The sequence below is a fragment of the Theropithecus gelada genome, chromosome 20 (assembly GCF_003255815.1).
Source record: "Theropithecus gelada isolate Dixy chromosome 20, Tgel_1.0, whole genome shotgun sequence".
Classification (NCBI taxonomy): domain Eukaryota; kingdom Metazoa; phylum Chordata; class Mammalia; order Primates; family Cercopithecidae; genus Theropithecus; species Theropithecus gelada.
The window spans coordinates 59,070,588-59,089,241 of record NC_037688.1 but is presented as its reverse complement, the minus strand read 5'-3'; the positions used below and the strand labels follow the sequence as shown (position 1 = coordinate 59,089,241).

The 18,654-nt window shown below is 49.2% G+C and overlaps 1 protein-coding gene across 1 annotated transcript; it reads left to right on the top strand.

Annotated features, from left to right (window-relative positions):
- Positions 1-878: 878 nt before the first annotated feature.
- On the top strand, positions 879-12,918 carry AQP8 (aquaporin 8). Its single transcript, XM_025371533.1, has 6 exons — positions 879-989; positions 1,130-1,377; positions 5,331-5,457; positions 8,064-8,278; positions 10,523-10,657; positions 12,401-12,918. Exons 1-6 carry the CDS (start codon positions 978-980, stop codon positions 12,447-12,449), a joined length of 786 nt encoding a protein of 261 aa, XP_025227318.1. The 5' UTR covers positions 879-977; the 3' UTR covers positions 12,450-12,918.
- The last annotated feature ends 5,736 nt before the right edge of the window (positions 12,919-18,654 follow it).

Below are 18,654 nucleotides of genomic sequence, written 5' to 3'. Positions count from 1 at the left end.
CACCAACACACCATCTCTTCCTTCCCTTCCCTCCCTCCCTCTCTCTCTCTCTTTCTTTCTCTCTTTCTCTTTCTTTCTTTCTTCTTTCTTTCTTTTCCTTCCTTCCTTCCTTCTTTCCTTCCTTCCTTCCTTCCTTCCTTCCTTCCTTCCTTCCTTCCTTCCTTCCTTCCTTCCTTTCTCTCTCTTTCTTCTTCCCTCCCTCCCTCTTTCTTTTTCTCTTTTCTTTTCTTTCTTCTTTCTCTTTCCTTTTTTTCTTTTTTCCCAGAGCCTTGCTCTGTTGCCCAGGCTGGAGTGCAGTTGCACGATCTTGGCTTACCGCAATCTTCGCCTCCTAGGTTCAAATGATTCTCCTGCCTTCGCCCCGCTAAGTAGCTGGGATTACAGGCATGCACCACCACGCCCGACTGAGTTTTGTGTTTTTAGTAGAGGTGAGGTTTCACCATGTTGGCCAGGCTGGTCTTGAACTCCTGACCTCAAGTGATCCACCCACCTCAGCCTCCCAAAGTGCTGGGATTCCAGGTGTGGGCCACTGTGCCTGGCTGAGTTTGCTGTTTCTTAACATGTGACGTTCCAACCCAGTGGGACCCACTTACATGCACTGTCCTGCTTTGGACCATGGGGAGCTGGGGTGCTGGACCCATCTCCCACCTTCTACAGCCTGGAGTGTGCTCCCAGATGACATAGCCAAGCTGGCAGGTTTTTCCCTCATTGGTGGAAAGTTCAGCAATCCCTGACTCCCTCATCCTGCCCTGTTGAGATTTAAAAAAATTTCCTCCTCTGGGCCTCAGAGCCGCCTCCTACCTGAGGTTTATTGCTTTCTCTGCACTTGCATTGAGCCTCTGCAGCCCTTTAAAAGGGGCAGAGCCTATAGTGTGACCAGCAGGTCCTGTCCCTAGGAGATAACAGCGTCCCGGACAGCAGGTGCAGGTTTCCCAGCCGCTCAGGCAACAGCCTGATGTTTGTGCCACCTGATCCTGATGTCTGGAGAGGTGAGCCCTCTGCCAGCATCTTCCTCTCCAGGCTGGCAGAGCAAGGGGGGCTGTGAATTAATTCGGGGTTGGGGGTCGGGACCTTCTGTATCTGGACTTGCCTCCCACCCGTGTCCTCTGTCCCTTTTTCCCTACGGCAGATAGCCATGTGTGAGCCTGAATTTGGCAACGGCAAGGCCAGGGAGCCGAGTGTGGGTGGCAGGTGGCGAGTGTCCTGGTATGAACGGTTTGTGCAGCCGTGCCTGGTCGAACTGCTGGGCTCTGCTCTCTTCATCTTCATCGGGTGCCTGTCGGTCATCGAGAATGGGACGGACACTGGACTGCTGCAGCCGGCCCTGGCCCATGGGTTGGCTTTGGGGCTCGTGATTGCCACGCTGGGGAATATCAGGTGAGACCAGCTCTGAGGATTCAGCCTGGTGCTGACTTGGGGCGCTGGGGGTGGAAAGCAAAGCTGTTGTCAAGGACCCCTGGGCGCATATATTGGGGATTTCAAGGAGCGCTCTGGATAACGATGGGGTTGGGAGTCAGACTGTCTGGGGTCACCTCCAGACCCCACAGCCTGTGAGCTTGTGACTTTGGGCAAGTCATTCTCTTTTTGAGTAGCTGGATCACAGGCATGTGCCACAGCACCCAACTAAGTTTTAAATTTTGTGGTAGAGATGGGGTCTCACTATGTTGCCCAGGCTAGTCTTGAACTCCTCGTCTCAAGCGATCCTCCTGCCTTGGCTTCCCAAAGTTTTGGGATTACAGGTGTGAGCCACCATGCCTGGCTGGCAAGTCACTCTCTAAACCCAAAGTTCCCCACCTATAAAATGGGAATAGTAGCGTACTTTTAAATGGTTTTTTTTCAAGCCAACACATCTATATTGCTAACCATGTACCAGGCACTAGTCTAATTACTTTATAGATATTTGTTATTTAATCCTCACAAAAGCCTTGTGGGGTATGTCTTGTTATTAACCCCATTTTATAGCTGCAAAAGAGAGAGGCTGTGTAATCTGTCCAAGCTTAGAGGGCCAGAGAGTGGCAGAGCCGGCAATCAAGAACAAGCTGTCCGGCTCCAGCGCTCAAATCCAAGTGCCTCGGGGGGAGGCGTGAGAATTAAATGAAGTAGAGCGCCTGGCACACACCAAACATACAATAGGCATTGGTTGCTGTGTTATTGTTACCACTAGAAGGGGGTTTTAGGGAAAGCAGAAATGCACAGAAGACCTGAGCCAGGTTTTCCCACCTGGGTATGCGGGGATTTGCAGTGGTCCTGGCTTATCAAGAGGTGACCAAGAAGGAGGGGCAGGGAAAGGGACAGGCTTCTCTGGCTTAGCTCTCATCTGGGTAGAGGATCAATGGGAAGGTCTGTGGACATGGCTGCTGGTTCCCAGGAGAGCCAGCCAGCACGACGAAGATCCTGAATGGGGTGCCTGGCAGAGTGATCTGGGACATGGTTGGTCTGTATCAAATCTCACTCAAAACATAGATCTGAATGGGGAAACAGAAATACTGTTTCTGAGAAAACCAGAATGGAAAAGAGCTTTAACATCTCTTTAGACTGGGTGCAGTGGCTCACGCCTGTAATCCCAGCACTTCGGGAGGCTGAGGCGTGTGGATCACCTGAGGTCAGGAGTTGGAAAGCAGCCTGGCCAACAGGGTGAAACCCTGTCTCTACTAAAGCTACAAAAATTAGCTGGGAGTGGTGGCAGGTACCTGGAGTCCCAGCTACTTGGGAGGCTGAGGCAGAATAATTGCTTGAACCAGGAGGGGGAGGTTGCATTGAGCCAAGATTGTGCTACTGCACTCCAGCCTGGGCAACAGAGTGAGACTCCATCTCCAAAAACAAACAAACAAACAAACAAACAAAACCACGTCTCTTTAGACGTCCAAGGGAGGCTGTGAGTGAAAGAAAAAGTATATGATATTCCCTTTGGACGGATCTGAGATTGAAGGTAACCTTTATCACTTCTTAGCTGGGTGACCACAGCAAGTTGCCGAAGCCTCTGTGTGCAGTGGTATAAATGTGAGTAATAATAATAGCTGATGTTTATTGAATGCTAACTCCATAGATAGTACTATGGGCTGTACACGTATTAATTCTTTGTATCGTTGCAATAGCTTTCTCAGGCAGAGATCACTGAGGCACAGAGAGGTTATGTAACTTGGCCAATGTCACACAGCTCTTCAGTGGCAGAGCTGGGCTTTGAACCCAGGCCAGCTGGCAGGAAAGATCATCTCTTTGGCACTGCAAATACTGCCTCTCTGTTTGGCTTTTTTGACAAATATTTATTCAGCACCTACTGCGTGCCAGACACTGACTTTGAGGTTGTTCACCGGATCCAGGATAAGTTATGTATGTAAGTTATAAGCACCACAGCACCTGGCACAGAGTAAATGTTAGAGAAATATTTGCTGAGTGAACAGTGAATGAAGGAATGAATGTGTCTTGATTGTTTTATTGCTAATGAGTGTAAACCAGGAAATGTGTGATTCTCGTCACCTGGCCCTCCTGGTACAGCCATGCTCTGAATGACAGTTTCTCTCCCTTTTGGGGCTCCCGTGGGAAGCCGCCTCACCCTGACTCCATCTGTGTATCTCAGCAGAGCCCAGGCTAAGCTACTTGAGGCCAAGTAGGCCCGGCTGCCCCTCTTCCCAACCTGTGGAGTTTAGCACTGGCTGGTGCTTTCAAACCATGCATGGAGGTTGGGCACGGTGGCTCACGCCTGTAATCCCAGCACTTTGGGAGGCCGAGGCAGGTGAATCACCTGAGGTCAGGAGTTCAAGAGCAGCCTGGCCAACATGACAAAACCCCGTGGTGGCACGCCCCTGTAATTCCAGCTACTTGGGAGGCTGAAGCAGGAGAATCGCTTGAACCCAGGAGGCGGAGGTTGCAGTGAGCCGAGATTGCACCATTGCACTCCAGCCTGGGTGACAAAGTGAGACCCCGTCTCAAAAAAAGAAAAAAAAAATCAAATCAAATCAAACCATGCATGAGGGTCTGGGCCCAGAGCTGAGTCAGACAAGTTGGGGCAGCTGGTCTTGAGGTATCAGGGTGTTGGACAAAGTCCTTTTATGTAGAGCTGAGGTCCTCTGTCCAGTCTCAGCTGAATGTCCTATGTCCATTGGAGGTTGGGTAAACTCATTGGTGGGCTCTTAACATTTGGGGGGCACTTTGGTTCTTGCGTGACATGGGGAGTCTTGGGGTCCCTTTCTCTCTCATTGGGGAGTATCCATTCCTGGAAACCAGATGGATTCAGGAGGCCAAACTGTGACAATAGTTCCTCCATTAGAGTGGGACTGGATGGGACACTGGTGAGTGCAGCCACCCTGGCTCTGGGGCCTGGGCTGGTTGAACATCTTGATGAATAGGAAGGCTCTTTACCCATGGGCCAGGGAGTGGCTGATCAACTGCAACCTGCCCTTTGACCTCAGGTTCTGACTTGTCTAATTCCCTTCCACACCCCAAACTCCCAATCCCAGTCCCCAACCTGGTCATGAACCTCCAATTCCACCCCAGGATTCTCCATGCCATTTCCAGCCCGAACTCCAAATCTGCATTTTACACCCATCACACTTTCAGACCACAAGTAGGGTTTTCATTGGCTGAGCAGTTCAACCAATCAGGAGGTCTTATTCAGGGCCTAGCTACTCATAAGGGGAGACCCGGGCCGGGCAAAGTAGCTCATGCCTGCAACCCCAGCACTTTGGGAGGCTGACGTGAGTGGATTGCTTGAGGTCAGGAGTTCAAGACCAGCCTGACCAATATGGTGAAACATCGTCTCTACTAAAAATACAAAAATCAGCTGGGAATGGTGGCACACGCCTGTCATCCCAGCCACTTGGGAGGCTGAGTCAGGAGCATTGCTTGAACTCAAAAGGTGGAGGTTGCAGTGAGCCGAGATCATACCACTGCACTCCAGCGTGGGCAACAGAGCAAGACTCTGTCTCATAAAATCAAACAAATCATAAGGGGAGGCCTGGATACGGCTCATGGGCTACTAACTTGGAGCCTTGGTGTCTCAATGTGACCTGTGGCCACATCTCTGAAGGGCTGGAGGGAGGCTCGGAGGGAGTCAGGGAGGAGTTAAGGGATGGTCTCCTACACGTGCTTCCTCCAGGGCCATCCTGGGGGCTGGACTTAGGACGTAAAGGCTGCCCTTTATCTCTTACCCTCTGCCTGGCATCTCAGGGAAATTGGAAGCAATTTGGCGTCTCTTTGTATTTGAGCTGGGCCCTGGACTGACTCTCACCCTGTGAAACCAGCCTGGTGGGTTGGCTGGGACATGCTGTCTCGAGTGCCAGCCATGTGGTCAGCCCTGGGCTCATGACTCCCTCTGCTCTTGTGGGTTACAGTGGTGGACACTTCAACCCTGCCGTGTCCCTGGCAGCCACGCTGATCGGAGGCCTCAACCTGGTGATGCTCCTCCCGTACTGGGTCTCACAGCTGCTCGGGGGGATGCTCGGGGCTGCCTTGGCCAAGGTGGGTGAACCCCAGGCGCTGGGCTAGTGGCTTCCTCTCTGATGGGGCTGCTGGAGGTGTATGATGTGTGTGTGTGTCGGGGGGGACAGTGGGGAGTGGGGAAATGTCCAATCTTTTGCTTATTTCTGCCAGTGGAATTAGTGGATGTTTTTCTTCTCTCTTTCTTTCTTTTTGCATTTTATTTTATTTTTTTTTATTTGCTTTTTTTTTTTTTTTTGATGGAGTCTCACTCTGTCACCCAGGCTGGAGTGCAGTGGTGTGATCTCGGCTCACTGCAACCTCTACCTCCTGAGCTCAAGCAATTCTCCTGCCTCAGCCTCCTGAGTAACCGGAATTACAGGCGCATGCCACCATACCTGGCTAATTTTTGTATTTTTAGTAGAGACGGGGTTTCACCATATTGGCCAGGCTGGTCTTGAACTCCTGAGCTCAAGTGATTTGTCTGCCTCGGCCTCCCAAAGTGCTGGGATTACAAGCGTGAGCCACTGCGCCCGGCCTCTCTTTTTTTATTTTAGAGATGGGGTCTCACTCTGTTGTCCAGGCTGGAGTGTGGTGGTGCAATCATAGCTGACTGCAGGCTGGACCTCCTGGGCTCAAGTGATCCTCCTACCTCAGCCTCTTGAGTAGCTGGGACTATAGGTGTGTGTCACCACACCCAACTCATTAAAAAAATTTTTTTGTAGAGGTGGGCTCTCACTATGTTGACCCCATTGGTCTCCAACTCTTGGTCTCAAGTGATCTTCCTGCCTTGGCCTCCCAAAGTGCTGGGATTACAGGCATGAGTGACCCAGCCTGGCCAGCCACAGAATTTTCATAGCTTTATGCATAAATCCATCCCTCTTTTTCTTTTTTTCCTCTCTCTCTTTCCTTTTGCCCTTAAGTCTCAGTTCAGCCAGGGACCCTTCAAGCCCGTCAAGATGTGGGCCTTGCTTGGTGGGTGTGTTGGGGGTGGTGGATGGGGAGCTCTGTTAGCTTGGCTGCGATAGGGTCTGAAGCTGTAACTGCTGACCCACCGCAGACTTTGTTCTCAAGCCTCACTTTACTGTCATCCCCCGCCCTGGTCTCTCCATGCTCCCATTTGAGAGCCACAGTCTGTTCCCCTATCTATGGAACATGCCCGGGACCTTCCTGCTCTGCTTCTTGAGGAAAAGCAGTGCCCAGACCTAGCTCAAGCCCTGCCACTTAAAACCTGTGAAACACGGCTCTGCCAGTTGTGGGACAGCACGGTTCCCTGAGCACATTCTCCCTGCTAAATGTTTTACACATATTCTCTTATTTCATCTCCCAGCAACTTTACGAGAAACCACAGTCAGCTCATAGACAGCGCTTACCTTGTGCCAGGCACACCAGCGGCCTTGTCTGTGAGCCGGGAGCTGTCAGTATCATCCCTATTTTATAGATGAGAAAACAGAGGGGCAGAGAAGCAGGCAACTTGCTCAAGTTCAGACGTGCTTGTAAGCAGCGCAGCCCCGACTGGGTCCAGAGTCCAGAAGCTTGCGCACTGCGCTGTCTTTCCCTTTTGGGGCTGTGACAGCCCTGAGGCTGACTGCCTGTAGAAGTAATTGAGCTCAGGCTTCAGGGCCCTCCTGCATACGCCCCTTCCACAGTTCTATGGGGGCCTAGCAATGAGTTCACCTGATCATATGTGTTTGTAAAGTTTGTAAGCGTAAAGTATTTTGAGCCGCACATGGCAGCTGATGCCTGTAATCCCAGCATTTTGGGAGGCGGAGGCAGGAGGATCACTTGAGCCTAGGAGTTCCAGACCAGCCTGGGCAACATGTGAGACCCCCCCATCTTTACAAAAAATAATAATAAAAAAATTAGGTGGGCGTGGTTGGTATGTACCTGTGATCCCAGCTACATGAGAGGCTGAGGTAGGAGGATCACTGGAGCCCAGGAGATCGAGGCTGTAGTGAGCTATGATCGGGTCACTGCACTCCAGCCTGGGTGATGGAGCTAGACTCTGTCTCAAAGAAAGAAAAAAAAGACAGTTTATGTTCTTCTTCTCAAAGAGGATCATCTAAGCTTTAGGCCTGTAACCTGGAGCCATGACTGGGTTATCCTCAGTTTTCTTTTTCTTTTTTCTTTTGAGATGGAGTCTTGCTCTGTTGTTCAGGTTGGGGTGCGGTGGTGTGTGTGATCTCAGCTCACTGCAACTTCCGCTTCCAGAGTTCAAGTGATTCTTGTGCCTCAGCCTCCTGAGCAGCTGGGATTACAAGTCCCTGCCACCTTACCCCGCTAATTTTTGTATTTTTAGTGGAGATGGGGTTTCACATGTTGGCGAGGCTGGTCTCGAACTCCTGGGCTCAAGTGATCCACCCACCTCGGCCTCCCAAAGTGCTGGAGTTGCTGGCGTGAGCCGCCACGCCTAGCCCCATTCCTATTTTTCAGCTGAACAAAGTGAGGCTCAGAGAGGTTCAGTAGCTCACACAGGGTCACAGAGTAAAATCTGGCAGAGCTGGGATGTGGATCCAGGTCTATGTAACTGACATTGGACATAACCCTTCACTGGCCCTTACGGTGGGCAGGCATGTTTTAAGCCCTCTCCCCTCAGTTTCCAGCTGTCTCTCTGCCCCACTGTGAGGCTGAGCAGCTTCTCTGTGCAGGCGGTGAGTCCCGAGCAGAAGTTCTGGAATGCGTCTGGGGCAGCCTTTGTGACTGTCCAGGAGCACGGGCAGGTGGCAGGGGCGTTGGGGGCAGAGATCATCCTGACGACGCTGCTGGCCCTGGCCGTGTGCATGGGTGCCATCAATGAGAAGACAAAGGGCCCTCTGGCCCCATTCTCCATCGGCTTTGCTGTCACTGTGGATATCCTGGCCGGGTGAGTGTCCCTTGGCAGTGGGGCGACCATGCCCAGATCTGCACTGTTCAGCTCTGGAGGAGCTCAGGCCTGAGGGCCACAGATTCAGTTGCTATTAGGGGCCAGGAAGGTGCTGCAAATGAGGAGGTGGGCCGGCATCAGGCAGACAACAGGGAGTGGTGGGGACTGCGGTGTTGGAGGCGCTCCAGTCAGTTCAGCTCTTGTCAATTATTGCTGGGAACACGGGTCTGGGGTGATGATTTCATTCAAAGGAAGTCAGAAATTTAAATTTGTACGTGATGTTTTCCAATTTTCGTAGCGTAAATACAACATTTCTGTGAACTGTGTTCATTTGGTCACTGGGCAGCCAGGTTTTAGCCTCAGGATTACAAAAAGCACCTGTAGCTGTTGTCTCCTTTATTTTGAGTTTCCCAGCAGGCTTTGGAAGGGATTAAGGCAACAAGATTGGGGATGATGTCTCCCGTTTTATAGATAAGGAAACTGAGGCTCAGAGATGACAGAAGTGACTTATTTAAGGTCAGTGGGCAGTGGCAAATTAAGTGACAGATTTGGGACAAGAGGATGAGTGAGCCCTTTTTATTTTTCTTATTTATTTTATTTAGAGATGGGGGCTATGCTATGTTGCCCAGGCTAGTCTTTAACTCCTGGCTTCAAGCCATCCTCCTGCATTGGCCTCTCAAAGTACTGGGATTACAGGCATGAGCCACATTGCCCAGCCCAGGGAGCCTCTCCCTAATGTCTGACTCTTTCCTTTCTTTTGGACACAGAACCAAGCCTAACCTTTCTCCTGGGTCAGCTCTCCCTCAGCTTTGGGAGGTGGAGCCTGGGGAATGTGTAAAGTTGTGGCCATGCTTTGCTTCCCCCTAGTGGCCTTTGATTCACTTACAAGTCTTTTGACTTCGAAGCTGGACACAGGGTGGGGATGAGGTCTACAGGCCCCCAGCTTGAGAGAATGGGGTAAAGACAGAGCCCCAGAACGAGAGAGGTGCACCTGGGGAAGAGTCTCCCTGTAGGAGATTCTGGGCCTTAAGCTTGTGGTGCAACAAGGGCCTCATCTGGACCAGTTAGATCAGTTAATGCTTTTTGTACATTAATTATATTCGAGATGTGGGCTCCGTTTGCATTTTCTCATTCACTTCTGATGACAACCTATGGGATAGTCACTTTCACCTCACTTGAATACAGAGAGGTTCATGGAGCTCCCCACAACTAGAACTATCTAGGCTGGGGTTTTTCTTTCTTTATATATATATATTTTTAAAATTTTGTGGTTGAACCTAGTAGGTGTATATATTTCTGGGTTACATGAGACGCTTTGATATAGGCATGCAATGCATAATTACCATGTCAGGGTAAATGGGGTATTCATCCCCTCAAGCATTTATTCTTTGTGTTGCAAACAATCCACTTATACTGTTCATTATTTTATTTTAGTTTTAGTTTTAGTTTTTGAGACAGAGTCTTGCTCTGTCACCCAGGCTGGAGTGCAGTGGCATGATCATGGCTCACTGCAACTTTCAACCCCCAAGTTCAAGCGATTATCCTGCCTCAGCCTCCCCAGTAGCTGGGATTATAGGCATGCGCCACCACACCTGGCTAATTTTTGTATTTTTAGTAGGAACGGGGTTTCACCATGTTGGCCAGGCTGGTCTTGAACTCCTGACCTCAAGTGGTCTGCCTGCCTCAGCCTCCTAAACTGCTGGGATTACAGGCGTGAGCCACCGTGCCTGGCTGAGGTTACATGAGGTGTTTTGATACAGGCAAGCAATGTGTAATGATCACGTCAAAGTAAACAGGGTATTCATCCCTTCAAGCATTTATTCTTTGGGTCACAAACAATCCAATGATACACTTTTCGTTATTTTATAATATGTGGGCTGGGTTTTGAATCTAGGTCAGCTTGACTCCAAAAGGACTGAAACTGATGGACTTTGCTCTGTAGACTTTGGAACAGATGTAGATCCAGCTTCTCTTCCTGCCGTCGCTGAGCAGGCATTTTTGCTGGGTGTTCTAGAGGAGTTTGTGGGGAGTGCTGGACTGCACACCCAGTGGGGAGCCACACCTTCTGCTTCCTAGTGCTGATAGCCTCTCTACCTTCTTTAGGATCTACCCAGGAGCTCATGATGTGGGAGTTTAGAGAGGGTTTCTGGGTGGTGTGTGACTAGGCCTAGTTGGGGACATGAGCGTGAGGTGAGGTGGGGCCTGGCTGGGATCCTGGTGACCGGGGTGCCTGGGTGTTTGCAGGGGCACTGTGTCTGGAGGCTGCATGAATCCGGCCCGTGCTTTTGGACCTGCAGTGGTGGCCAACCACTGGGACTTCCACTGGATCTACTGGCTGGGCCCACTCCTGGCTGGCCTGCTTGTTGGACTGCTCATTAGGTAGGAGTGTGACACAGGGTCACTGGCCCGTGGAATGGGCACTTGGCAACATCTCTCAGAGAGTCCGGGGCTAGAGGGCTAGGCTCTCACTTGGGTTTGGAAGAGAAAAGAGGAAGCCTCTTTAGAGGCAAAGAAAATGGCTCCATCTAGGAGCTTTGGTTGCAAGTGACAGAGATCTATTTCAAAACAGCGTTTGCCATAAAGAGGAATTCATTGGCTTACATCATCAGAAACTTCACAGGGAGCAGTGGTTTCAGGTGGTGCTCAGACAATGTCTTTAGGATTTGATCTTTCTCCTTTTTTTTTTTTTTTTTGACAGAGTCTCCCTCTGTTGCCCAGGCTAGAGAGCAGTGGTGTGATCTCAGCTCAGTGCAACCTCTGCCTCCTGGATTCAAGCAATTCTCCTGCTTCAGTCTCCCAAGTAACTGGGATTACAGGCACCTGCCACCACACCAGGCGATTTTTTCAGTATTTTTAGTAGAGATGGGGTTTCACCATGTTGGTCAGGCTGGTTTCAAATTCCTGACCTCAAATGATCCTCCTGCCTAGGCCACCCAAAGTCTATCTCCAATGGAGGCGAAGATGCTTACCAGCCACTCGAGACTTGTATCTCGGCAGCTTAACAACTCTAGAGGAAATAGAACAACAAGATCTAGCAAAAAGCTAGGGTCTGGTATTCACTGGTTTGAACTGACCCACCGTGCGTGGGTGATTTGCCCACTTCAGAATCAATCACTGAGCTATGGGGGTCAGGCCCCCTTTTTTTTTCTTTTTTTTTTTGAGACGGAGTCTCTGTCACCCAGGCTGGAGTGCAGTGCGAAATCTCAGCTCACTGCAACCTCTGCCTCCTGGGTTCAAGCAATTCTCCTGCCTCGGCCTTCTGAGTAGCTGGGATTACAGGTGCATGCCACCATGCCTGGCTAATTTTTATATTTTTAGTAGAGACAGGGTTTCACTGTGTTGACCAGGCTGGTCTCAAACTCCTGACCTCATGTGATCCACCTTCCTGGGCCTCCCAAAGTGCTAGGATTATAGGCATGAGCCACTGTGCCCAGCCAGTTTTTGTAATTTTTTTTTTTTGGTAGAGATGGGGCTTCACCATATTGGCCAGGCTGGTCTCCAACTCCTGACCTCAAGTGATCTGCCTCCCAAAGCGCTGGGTTACAGGTGTGAGCCACTGCGCCCGGCCATCACTATTCATTTTTTCCTGGGCTTTCAGAGTGGCAGCAATGAGCATCTTCAGGAAAAGGGTTAGAAACTAAGCAGGACCCAGGCGTGTGGCTCACGCCTGTACTCCCAGCACTTTGGGAGGCCAAGGTGGGTGGATCACTTGAAGTCAGGAGTTGGACACCAGCCTGGTCAACATGGTAAAACCCTATCTCTATTAAAAATACAAAAATCAGTCAGGTATAGTGGTGTTTGTCTGTAGTCCCAGCTACTCGGGAGGCTGAGGTATGAGAATTGCTTGAACCCGGGAGGTGGAAGCTGCAGTGAGCTGAGATCACGCTACTGTACTCCAGCCTGGGTGAGTGAGACCCTGTCTCAATTAAAAAAAGAAAAAAAGAAAAAAAAAAGAAACCAAGCAGGAAACAGTGTCTCCCTCTCCCCAAGGGAATCTGGCTATTAAGGCTGGGGAGGCTCAGGAAGTCATCTCTCTGGAGAGTTCTGAGCCTGGAGACATGTGGCGAAGGGCTGGGTCTCTCCTCCGGGGCTGAGACCTTACTGGGTCATCTTTCTTTCAAGGTGCTTCATCGGAGATGGGAAGACCCGCCTCATCCTGAAGTCTCGGTGAAGCTGAGCTCGTGGGATTCCTGCTGCTCCAGGTGTCCTCAGCTCACCTGTCCAAGACTGAGGACCAGAGAGTTCCTTCATTTCCTGCTAAGGCAGAGGCCTGGAGGAGCCACTCCCTGCTTTCACTGCTTGGGCCTGGTTTCTCAGATAGACTGACTGCTGAGAAGGCTCTTGGTTCCTGGAATTCCTTTGTGCTCATCAGAGACCCCAGCCTGGGGAACACGCTGCCTGCACTGCCCAGAGAGTGGTGCAAACACCACAACACGAGGGTATTTCTTGAGAGGAAGGTCCCCGAGTTGGACGAGGAGGCTGTTTCTGCACATCAGCTCATTCCCGCACCCCGTTTCTTTCTCCTTCTCTTGTTTCTTGATTGTTTTGTTGTAGAAGGGCCTTCTGGGGGCCCGGCCACTTCCTTGCTTCTCAAGCTGACAATTCTCACTTTGCAATAAATAGTCCAGTATTTCCTTCCATGTGCTTACTGGCTTGCCTTTCATTTGAGAAATGGGCACTGCTGAGGAGAAAGCAAGCAAAAAAAAAAAAAAAAAAAAAAAAAAAGTCTGGGGTTAGGCCTTGGCTGTCCAGAGCGGCTGATCCTACAGCCCAGCTCAGAGTCCTGGGCCATGGCAGGCATTTGGAGTTCAGGCCAGCCTAGAGCCAGTCCCCACTTGGACAGGCCCATCCTGGAGCTCTGCCTGGTGCTCAGAGTGCGTATTGAGTCCAATTTGGACTCCAGCCAGAGTCAATTCCAGATCACAGACCTCAGGACCCTGCTGAAAAGCCCCAGGCAGAGTCCAGGGTCTGGCTGAGTACTCAGGGCTGTCCTTAGTTGAGTGCTCCGTGCTGTCCAGGACATGAATCAGCCCATTCATTCACTGTAGCTGGGGAGGTGGGTGGGGGGCGGGGTGTGGGCTTAGAGTGGGCTGCAAGAATTCCCTGAGGAAATAGTAGGTTGGTCCAAAATATATATATATGTATATTTTTTTTTTTGCTTTTCGTTTTTTGTTTTTGAGACAGAGTCTCGCTCTGTCACCCAGGCTGGAGTGCAGTGGCATGATCTCAGCTCACTTCAACCTCTGCCTCCTGGGTTCAAGGGCTTCTCCTGCCTCAGCCTCCCAAGTAGCTGGGATTACAGGCACCCGCCACCACGCCTGGCTAATTTTTGTATTTTTAGTAGAGATGGGGTTTCACCATGTTGGTCAGGCTAGTCTTGAACTCCTGACCTCAAATGATTCATCCACCTCGGCCTCCCAAATTGCTGGGATTACAGGCGTGAGCCACCGTGCCCAGCCAGTTGGTGCAAAAGTAATTGCAATTTTTTCCATTACTTTCAATGGCAAAAACTGCAATTACTTTTGCACTAACCTAATAGAATCCTGAACAAGTGACACAGTACAGGCCTGAAGAGCCAGTGGCAGTTGGGTGGAAGATAGGAGTAGAACAAATGAGAAAGGATGGAAAGACACACTCTGGAAGTCACCCCTTCGAAGTAGAGTGTGTGTCTTCTTCTCCCTAGGAATCAATGGGTCATTTATGGAAGATGATCATTATAACACCAGAAAGAAGGGCAGGGAGAAACCACTCTCAACAACAAGCAAAATCTCACCCCCTTTAACGCGATGAGCAAAATGCTGTCTTGAGTGAAAATGAAGAAAATCACCACTACAATAAGAGACTGCCCATTGAGAACATAGATTCACGATATATCCACACATTCAAACCATTCTCAGAGACAAGGAGATAACAAACCAGAATAATGATGACAACTCAACAGAATAGAAAAGGGGAGGAAAAAATATGATACAACCAGAAACAAGCAAATTAGGACATCTACACAGAGTTAAAAATGGGCCAGGCATGGTGGCTCACGCCTGTAATCCCAGTACTTTGAAAGTCCGAGGCGGAGGACTGCTTGAGGCCCGGAGTTCGAGACCATTCAGGCAACATGGCACGACCCTGTAACTACAAAAAATAAAAAAATTAGCTGGGCAGGTGGCACATGCTTGTAGTCTCCTCTACTCGGGAGGCTCGGGTGGGACGGTCGTTTGAACCTGGGAGGTTGGGGCTGCAGTGAGCTATGACAGCACCAATGCACTCCAGCCTGGGGAACAGAGTGAGATCCTGTCTCAAAAAAAAAAAAAAAAGCCAGGTGCTCTGGCTCATGCCTGTAATCCCAGCACCTTGGGAGGCTGAGGTGGGTGGATCACTTGAGGTCAGGAGTTCAAGAGCAGCCTGGCCAACATGGTGAAACCCTGTCTGTACTAAAAATACAAAAATTAGCCAGGCATGGTGGCGGGCGCCTGTAATCCCAGCTACTTGGTAGGCTGAGAGAGGAGAATTGCTTGAAACCAGGGGGTAGAGGCTGCAGTGAGCCAAGACCGTACCACTGCACTCCAGCCTGGGCAACAGAGTGATACCCTGCCACAAAATAAAATAAAAGAAGAGTAAAAAATGTTAAAAGTTACTATTTTGTTTGGTGAAATAATGAAATAAATCTTTGACAAATCTAGTAAATAACAAAAGTTATATATCCATATATACGTATACCTACATGTATGTAGCTAACGTTTATGGAGAGTTTGTTACGTGTTAGGCACTGTGCTGAATGCTTTACGCGTATCGTGTCATTTACTTCCTATGACAATCCTATGAGATAGTACCGTGGGTTGAATAGTGTCCTCCCGAAATCTGTGTCAGTCTACAGTCTTAGAGCGTGACGTTATTTGGAAATATGGTCTTTGAAGATGCAATTAAAGTAAGGGTTAAGACGAGATCCCACTGGAGTAGGATGCCCTTTCCTATTAAGAGACAGTAAAAGAGGCACAGAGACACAAAGGAGAAGGCCACGTGAAGATGGAGGCAGAGGTTAGGGTTATACTGCCAAAAGACAGCACCAAGAGCCACCAGGAGCTGGGGGAGGGAAGGAAGGTTCTCATCTAGAACCTTTGTGGGAAGCCTGGCTCTGCTGACAGTCTAATTTCAGACTTTCTGGCCTCCAGAACAGAGAGAGAATAAGCCACGTCATCTTAAGCCACGAAGTTTGCGGTGTTTGTTCGAGCAGTTCCAGGAAACGAATACAGGTAGATTCTGTCATTATTCTCATTGTGCAGAGGAGCCAATGGAGGTTCCAAAGGATGGCGTTATGCTAAGCTACACAGTTAGTGCATTGGTGGGGCAACTGTTGAAGGTCAGGTATATCTGGCTGCAGGGTCCATGATCTTTGTCATCATACTTTTCTGTTTCTGAATAAGGGACAATATTATGTCCTCTGCCTAGTCTCCTACTTGCCTATTAGTTCCTCATTAAAAAGGGGACAGAGCCATGGTGGTGCGTGCCTGTAGTCCCAGCTAGTCAGGAGGCTGCAATGGGAGGATCGCTTGAGCTCCGGAGGTCAAGGCTGCAGCAAGCTATGATTGCACTCCAGCCTGGGTGACAGAGCAAGACTTTGTCTAGGGGGGGAAAAAAAAGGAGGACAGAAAGACATTCATTGTAACTCTTCTCATTTCAAACTTGCAATTGGATTTTAGGCTGTGGCTTTCATTTCCATTCCTAGACTATAAGCTCTCAAGAGCAAGATGGATATAAATTCATCTTTGTATTAAATAACTGTACATTATGTGTTTGGCATTTGCTGAATAGAAGGGACTCAGTTCTTTTTTTTCTTTCTTTTTTTTTTTTTAAATGGAGTCTTGCTGTGCCGCGCAGGCTGGAGTGCAGCGGTGTGATCTCGGCTCACTGCAACTTCCGCCTCCTGGGTTCAAGCGATTCTCCTGCCTTAGCCTCCTGCGTAGCTGGGATTACAAGTGTGTGCCACCATGCCCAGCTAATTTTTGTATTTTTAGTAGAGACAGGTTTTCACCAAGTTGGCCAGGCTGGTCTAGAACTTTTGACCTCAAGTGATTGGCCCACCTCAGCCTCCCAAAGTACTGGGATTACAGGTGTGAACCACCGTGCCTGGCCAGAAGGGACTCAGTACTCACTGACTGGAAGAATGGCATAGGCTGATCCCAGTGACTTCCAAATTCATTCTGACCCTACAGAGTGGAATCCAAAACTCATGCAGATCATCAGGTTCATCTCTCTCCCAGCTCCCTTTTTCTCAGTAACAAGGAGGTCACAGAATTTTGGGGTGTTAGAGCTAGAAACTCTATTACAGTAGTAAAATATAGTGGCTGTAAGTTTACGTCCTGAGGAAGATCCAAGTTTAAGTTTCAGAACTGTCACGTTTTTGCTGTATGTGCTTGAAGCAGCTATTGAAATTCTTTAGCCTCAGCTTTCTCATCTGCAAAATGCAACTATTACCTCAGAATGCTTATGAAAATTAACGTTTATAAAGTATTAGCACAATGCCCAGTACATAGTAAGTACACAATCTGTTAGCTCTTATATTTATCATTTAATCAAAGGTTTTGCAATTTGCAGGTATCAGAATCATGACAAGGGGTGGGGTTTGGCAAGAAATTTCTTCTTCTTCTTTTTTTTAGAGACAGTATCTTGTTCTGTCACCCAGGATGGGGTGCAGTGGTGCAGTCACAGCTTGCTGCAGCCTCAACCTCCTGGGCTCAAGTGATCCTCGAGCCTCAGACTCCTGAGTAGCTGAGACTACAGGTGTACATCACCACAGTGGCTCATCTAAAAACTTATTTTTGTAGAGATGGGTTCTCACTGTGTTGCCCAGGCTGATCTTGAACTCCTGTCTTCAAGCCGTCCTCCCACCTTGGCCTCCCAAAGTGTTGGGATTACAGGCGTGATTACCAGCCTTGGCAAGAAACTTACAAATAGACTTGGCATATATGTATTTTCTCAGTCAAGTATTCTCATATAGGGACCATTAGGGCCTCCCAAGGGAAAAAGGTTGGAACCCATTCATCCTGTCCAACACCAAATTTCAAAATCCAGAGAAGCTAAATAATTTGACTGTAATTACACAGTTGTTGAGCAGCAGAGTTCAATTAGAATCCAGGATCTTGGACACACAGTCTAGTGCCCTTTCTACTGCAACAGGTGTGTACTTAATTCTCCAGACCCTTGGGGTACAAGTACGGAGCCATTTCCTTTTGCCAGAATTGTGTTGACGTCCTCACATGCCATGGTGTTAGGAATTCTAGTATCCCTACTGGATTACATTTTCCAAGAACCCTGGGGGTTTAAACAAGCCAAAAGGGAAGTGTGCTGATATTTATTAGTACTTGCATGGGCCAGTTGCAGTGGCTCATGCCTGTAATCGCAGCACTTTGGGAGGCCGAGGTGGGTGGATCACCTGAGGTCAGGAGTTCAAGACTGGTCAACATGGTGAAACCCCTTCTCTACTAAAAATACAAAAGTTAGCCGGGAGAGGTGGCGCACGCCTATAATTCCAGTTACTTGGGAAGCTGAGGCAGTAGAATCTCTTGAACCTGGAAGGCGGAGGTTGCAGTGAGCCGAGATGGCACCATCGCACTCCAGCCTAAGTGACAGAGTGAGACTCCATCTCAGACAACAAAACAAAACAAAACGAAACACCTTGCACGTTATAGGGAAATTACTTCGTGCCTGCAGCTGCTGTTCTCTCCGCTGCCACATGGTGCCGCTGTTGGAAGAGGTGCTCAGAAATGGTGTATGCTATAGCAAAGTCACACTGGTGTCTTCATAGAGGGCTCCTTTACTGATAATTCCACAACGTCCATGCCAAGCACACTTGCATGCTCCATGGACTCTGCATATGTATCCAAGTAAGCTTATGGCCTTTCAGGTCCTTCCTCTCCCCTTGGCCCCCCTAGATCCCTACACACACCACCACCACCACCACCATTTTCCCTCCAGAGTCCAACCACCTCAGAGTGAGTTAGACATTTACCTGTCTTGGAACTCAAAGCCACTGTTCCCCCTCCAAGTCCCTGGACCCATCATAAAGTTTGGAGGTTATGATGAGCAATGCTCCTTTTAGTGCTTGGAACACAAAGCATTCATTCTCCTCCCTTAATGTCTAATTGCCTCAACTGACTTTTAGGAATTGAAAATTTGTAATCCTTAAGAGATTTTTTTCCCCTCAGAGACTTAAAGTCTCTCTTCCAATTCCCAGACCTGAGTGAGTTCATAGACTTAAGTCTCTGTGAAGGAATGGGAGGTCAGGTAACCCTGTGGAAGAACCCTGATGGAACACGGCCTGTGAAGATAACGAGCTTTTATCTTGGCTTTCGCCAAAAAGTTTTGTGACCATTTACTCAAGG

Excerpts from the sequence above, each read along its gene's own strand:
- AQP8 (XM_025371533.1), top strand. Across the intron at positions 8,279-10,522 it reads ACTGTGGATATCCTGGCCGG|GGGCACTGTGTCTGGAGGCT; the intron begins GTGAGTGTCCCT and ends GGGTGTTTGCAG. Across the intron at positions 10,658-12,400 it reads CTTGTTGGACTGCTCATTAG|GTGCTTCATCGGAGATGGGA; the intron begins GTAGGAGTGTGA and ends CTTTCTTTCAAG.